Here is a 5,487-nt window from a genome sequence, read left to right as displayed (position 1 = left end):
AAAAAAAAAAGAAAGAAAAACTTCTAGGCCCATTTGTTCAATATTCTTCAATTTAATCCTGTTTGTGGTACACTGTAAGAATTGCTAGGTAGGCTAAAACTTTAACTCAGTGATACAGTGCTTGGCTAGCATGTACAGGCAGGCACTAGGTTTGATTCCCAATACTGCAAAATGAAGGATTGAAAATTTCTACCTAGTAAACAAGGAAGAAAATGTGCAGTTGCAGAGACTCTAAAGTTTTCACAAGGATTTTAGTGAAACAGGGTTAAAGGGTTAAGGACCCATGTAAAAAGGAGAAACATTTCCTGCTCCTCATGCAGGAAATGGAAGTTAAAGACGTCTTGCTAACACTTCTTGTTGCCCACAGATAAATACACTGGGTATCTTACAAGCTGAGTTGGAAAAAGAAACACGGAACATAGTCTTCATTTAAAACAAATTGCTCATCTGGCTCATTCGGAGATGCGTTTGGTTCGTGGGCCACCGGCAGGTAGCCGTCCATCAAATGTCAAATAGTTTGGATAGAACGACAATAACAACCATAACAAAACACCACAAAGAAACGTGTGATCATGATTGCACTGTCAACTGTGGACGACTTATTAAGACTGGAACACCAGAAAGAGGGTAGTAGCACTAAAATGCCTGCGTTTTGCTCTCTCACCTAGAAAGAGCTTAACCTGAAGTAGGAACTGGAGTTTCTGACGCAAAGAGCTGCGAGTCAACCGATAACCCAGTCCAAGTAAAGGCCCGTATCCTTCCCAGTGCCCGCCCCCGCCACGCACGGGCGAAGGGCCGAGTCCGCAGGGCGCGACCCGGCCAGACGACCACCTACCTACCTGGAGCTCAGAGAGCTCCGCCGGCCTACCGGCGAGAAGAGCGCCGGGGAGCCGCCGGCAGCCCCCACAGGCAGACCTCGCCTGCCGGCCGCGCGGGGTGTGGACGCTGGCCCAACTCCGGCCAGGGGGGCTCTCCTGGGCCCGGGGCCCGGGGTCCGCGGAGAGGGGACAGCCGGGAACATGACTGCAGAAGGCCGCTGCGGACTGCTTCAGAAGCGCGGGCCTTGCGCGCTCGGAGTTGAACGCCCAGGGGGCGGGGAGGCGCTTGCCGAGGACGTCAAGACGTCACACGTCAAGACGCTCCGCCAGTGCCCCTGCGCGACGCGACGCTCCAAGCCGGGGGGCGTGTTCCGAGGGGGCCAGCGAGCTCACAGCGATGACGAAAGCACCGCGCCCGGTCTTTGAGGGAGGAGGACGCACAGCGTTGATGTCAAGAAGCGTCGCCGCGGGGCGTGGCTGGGATGAGATGGGCGCGCTGGAGCGCGAAAGGCCTAGCTCTTGCAGAGCGAGCCCGGGAAGGTCAGCGGTCTACAGTCTCTGCGAGGCTGTGGGTCTCGGGGTCTCCGGGATGGGAGGCCGGGGTTTTCTAGGGGGTCTTTGGGACCGAGGCCGGGGTTGTCTCGGGATCTCTGGGACGGGATACCGGGGTTGTCTCGGGGTCTCCGGGACGGGAGGCTGAAGGGGCCTCGGGGGGTCTCTGGGACGGGAGGCCGGGGCTGTCGTGGGGTCTCCAGGACGGGAGATCGGGGTTGTCTAGGGGTCTCTGGGACGGGAGGCCAGAACTAAAGCACACCTGATTTGGTCCAGTATCTTCTCTCTCTACTCTACCTGAAACTGCACATACCCTCAATGCTCATTAATTCACAACTTGCCTGTGCTTATTTCCTCTACTGTAAAATAAGACAACTCACAGAACTCTCAGAGCAGCAAATATGGTGATGTGCAAACACTTAGAAACCAAGTGGTGCCACAACAGTGCTCGCTACAGCACTTTTGTAGCATTTTGACTATTGTTACTAATTTTGCCTAACTCTCTCCCCCACCCCACCCCACCCCTCAATACTAGAAGCGCTTTAAGGGGAGACCTGAGTCCTGTCATCAGCTCCTGGTCCCTGGCAGAGGTGGCTACTAAGTGAAACAACTAGACAGCAAACACTGGGGACCCAACTATCTCCCACAAGGAGGAAGGGGTTCCAGCTGTGATCCCTACTTGCTTGTTAGATTGTTTCTTTATTCCCAAATCTCCATAGCAAATTCCAATAAGAAATAATATGATATGAAACTTGTAAGAAGGGACAGTCATAAAGTTCATTATAAATTTTAATCGGTGATAAAAAATGTTAGACACAAATAATCTTACATTAGAAAACAAAATAGAGTGATCAAATTCAATGTTGTACATATGTCTGTGGAACAAAGGGATTCCCCTCAGACTAGCTGTATTTTGTTTGCCTTCCAAAAACCACACTATAAAGGCAAAACTACATAAATACAGGTACCAGTGGATCACGCCTGTACTCCTAGCTCCTCAGAAGGCTGAGATTTGGGGACTGCAGTTCAAAGCCAGCCTAGTAAGGAAAGGCTGTGAGACTCTTACCTCCAATGAGCCACTAAAAAGCCCAAAGTAAAATTGTGGCTCTAGTGATAGAGCACAAACTTCAAGTTCTCAGGACCTGAGTTCAAGCCCAACACATACACACACACACACAACACAGCTTCTTAAAATGCTTGTCACAGATGTGGTATTTACTAAACATTACACACTAGGCATCAGTGGGTCACACCTGTAACTGATTACCCAGGAGGCTAAGAGTTGAAGGATTAAAGGTCAGAACCAGCCCAGGCAGAAAAGTCCTTAAGATTACACCTCCAATTAGTAAAATGCCAGACTGGAGATATGGCTCAAGTTGTATATGCCAGTCATGACTGATGAAGCTGAGACTTCAATCCTTGGTACGGGCACAAAGAGGAAAAAAAAATCACTATGCTCACTCACCCATTGAATCCTTTTAACTCATTAATACACTCCCTCCTGTAGAATAAAATGTAAAACTCCATTAGTCCGATGAAATCGTAGTTTCTTCCAGTGTAGTCAGGGACAGCGGGCATTAAGGGAACGGCATAGGCACCAACCTAAGTCTCCCTAAGGCTCCGGCATCGTTAGTACAGGAAAGTGCTGTTCTGGAGGCAAAAGCAAGTCTGCAGCACTCAGACCTTTACGAAGTGTGAAGCAGAAGATAATGATAAGTTTCTAATGTCCTTTTAGGACATTAATGTCCTAAATGTCAGGGCCACAGTAGTAAGGACGTAGCAGCTATCCTCACATGTCTTAAGGCTAAAAATTGGCGCTTGTATCCAGATACAATGAAATTTCAAAAAAATTGTAAAAACTGGGTTTTTAAGCAGAAATTTTGAGAATACATGCCTCCGGCAACTTTGAAAAATTCATTTTTATCCATCTTTCTTAATAATACTGGTTTATTTATGCCTTGGTTCCCCAAAGTAGTCATAGAAACAAATATGTGAATAAAGGAAAAAAAGCTTTCCCATTCAAAGGGTGGAAATTCTTCCCTTTGTAAATGCAGACTTTCACCTGCCAAAACGTTGGGAACTGCACATACTTAAACTTGTCCATTGCCCACAGGAACCTGTATCTCTGAAGACACTGAGGCAAAGGGACCGACAGCCCCTTCTCCATCTAACCAATTCACTGTTGCTGCTGGTATGCTAGGTAGGTTCCTGTTGTGAGCTGCTCGGGACACAATCCGGGCTTACATCTTTACTTCTCATTACTCTGCCAGAAAAAGTAGGCCCTAGGTAGGTGAGCCCCAGTGAATGGTAAACCAACCTACAATAATGAGGCTTTATTTATAATGCCCTTTTAAAAGTTGCCAGCTTCAATCTCTTACAGCAGGCATAGGAAAATGAGGTGTCATGATGTAGTAAAATGTTCCAAGATAAAAACTATAAGACCTAAAAATACCTTCAGTGCTATAGATGTTTACAAAGTTACAATTATTAAGACTATGAATAAAGATGTCTTAAAGACAGTATATTTTGAAACAATAGTTTACGTTCTTTGGGAAAATAGGCATGTTTCAATAATCTGTGAATAATTCACAGATTGCATACAATCTCTAAGATTTTTTTTTTAAGTTGGAATCTTTCTCTGTAGCCTAGGCTGGCCTCAAACTGGCAAGCCCCCCTGGGATGACAGGCCATACACCCCAGGCCTCTGTAGCAGCTGCTTCTTTATGCTGATATAGAATTCTGCTTGTTCATTAGTTTTCTGTATATGCCATCTGGTTTTGAAAGCAGTTCTTCATGCTTCCCATGTTCAATGATTTTTCCTTGGTTGAGAACAGCAATGAGGTTAGCATTCTTAATGGTGGACAGACGGTGGGCGATGATTAGCACGGTTCTTCCCTCCATCAGTCGATCCAGAGCCTCCTGGACCAGGTGCTCATTCTCAGCATCTAGTGCACTGTCACGGACAGGTCACATATGATAGGAAGCAAAGCGGTCAGTGTCATGCATACCATTTGCTCACATGCCTCCTATCTCACACTGAGCAGTGTCTCCTCTGATTGAAATTCCACTGCTGTATCTGAGGATGCTGTAAAAAGGTAGCATGGAGCATGTTTGTCTATATATTTATGCTGAAATTGGGCCAGAAAGGCTCTCCACAGGAGTGCTGACTGCCGCCAATCAGGACCCATCGCAGGTAGGCCTGACCCTGAGCTCAAACCCCTCATGACCTGACTTCCCGCCTGTCACTAGTGACATGTAGGGGAACACATTTTCTATTGTACTGCCTTGAAGGGGACATTTACAGTTCTGGTAAAGGGAGAACATGGTTAGAACAACTGTAAATATAAGACATCCTCTAACACAGTCACACATGTGGTAGAGATTCCCTTTAGCCACACACGTCAATGATTATGTACGTAACTGGGGTGCCTCTAACACACAGGAGACATCCTTACTGAGGGGCCTCTAATACACTAACATGGACGTGTCACTGAGACATCTCACTGGGGGGCCTCTAATATGCTCACACGGACTTGTCACTGAGGGGCCTCTAACACGCTCACACAGACTGTGTCAGAGACATCTCACCTGGTTGCTTCATCCAGAAGTAGAATTTTTGGGTTCTGAAGAAGGGGAAAAAAGAAATGACCTCATTTGAAAGACATAAATTCTTGGCAATAAGCAGTGACATTCTGACACATGGTACCAGGTTGCTGAGCATGGCAAACACTGTGTTGCATGAAAGCAGCCAAGTCTGTGCAGCGTCTGCATAATACGTCTGAAGCAGGCAAGTCAAGAGCAGAAGAGCCTGGGACCGACAGGGGAGGAACAGGAGAGGAAGGCCTTGCCCAGGGTGCTCCACGGCTCATGGTTTGAGGGGCACACTAACATACCATATACGCAGTTCACTGAACAACATGCGAATGAGGAAAGTATAGCATGTGGATTATTATTCAGTTTTAACAAAGAAAAACACAAACTCTTAAGTGCCTGGGACAAACACATGATAGAAATGCTGGGGACAGGGCTGGGAAGGTGGCTCAGTGGTAGAGCGCTTGCCTTGCATGCATGAGGCCCTGGGTTCGATTCCTCAGCACCACATAAGCAAAAAGAAAAA

The 5,487-nt window shown here is 47.2% G+C and overlaps 1 protein-coding gene across 1 annotated transcript in view; it reads right to left on the bottom strand.

Annotated features, from left to right (window-relative positions):
- Window positions 1-2,481: 2,481 nt before the first annotated feature.
- The window catches only part of Abcb10 (ATP-binding cassette, sub-family B (MDR/TAP), member 10), a 33,386-nt gene continuing 30,380 nt past the window's right edge, over window positions 2,482-5,487 (bottom strand). Inside the window, exons 14-15 of the mRNA XM_013014577.1 lie at window positions 4,959-4,993; window positions 2,482-4,323 (exon numbers count right to left, since the gene is read on the bottom strand). Of these exons, the coding sequence (XP_012870031.1) occupies window positions 4,092-4,323; window positions 4,959-4,993 (267 nt within the window). The 3' untranslated portion in view covers window positions 2,482-4,091. The remainder of the gene's footprint in view (window positions 4,324-4,958; window positions 4,994-5,487) is intronic.

The sequence above is a fragment of the Dipodomys ordii genome, unplaced genomic scaffold, assembly GCF_000151885.1.
Source record: "Dipodomys ordii isolate 6190 unplaced genomic scaffold, Dord_2.0 Scaffold24, whole genome shotgun sequence".
Classification (NCBI taxonomy): domain Eukaryota; kingdom Metazoa; phylum Chordata; class Mammalia; order Rodentia; family Heteromyidae; genus Dipodomys; species Dipodomys ordii.
The sequence above is the reverse complement of the archived record's forward strand: the minus strand, read 5'-3'. Positions and strand labels throughout refer to the sequence as shown.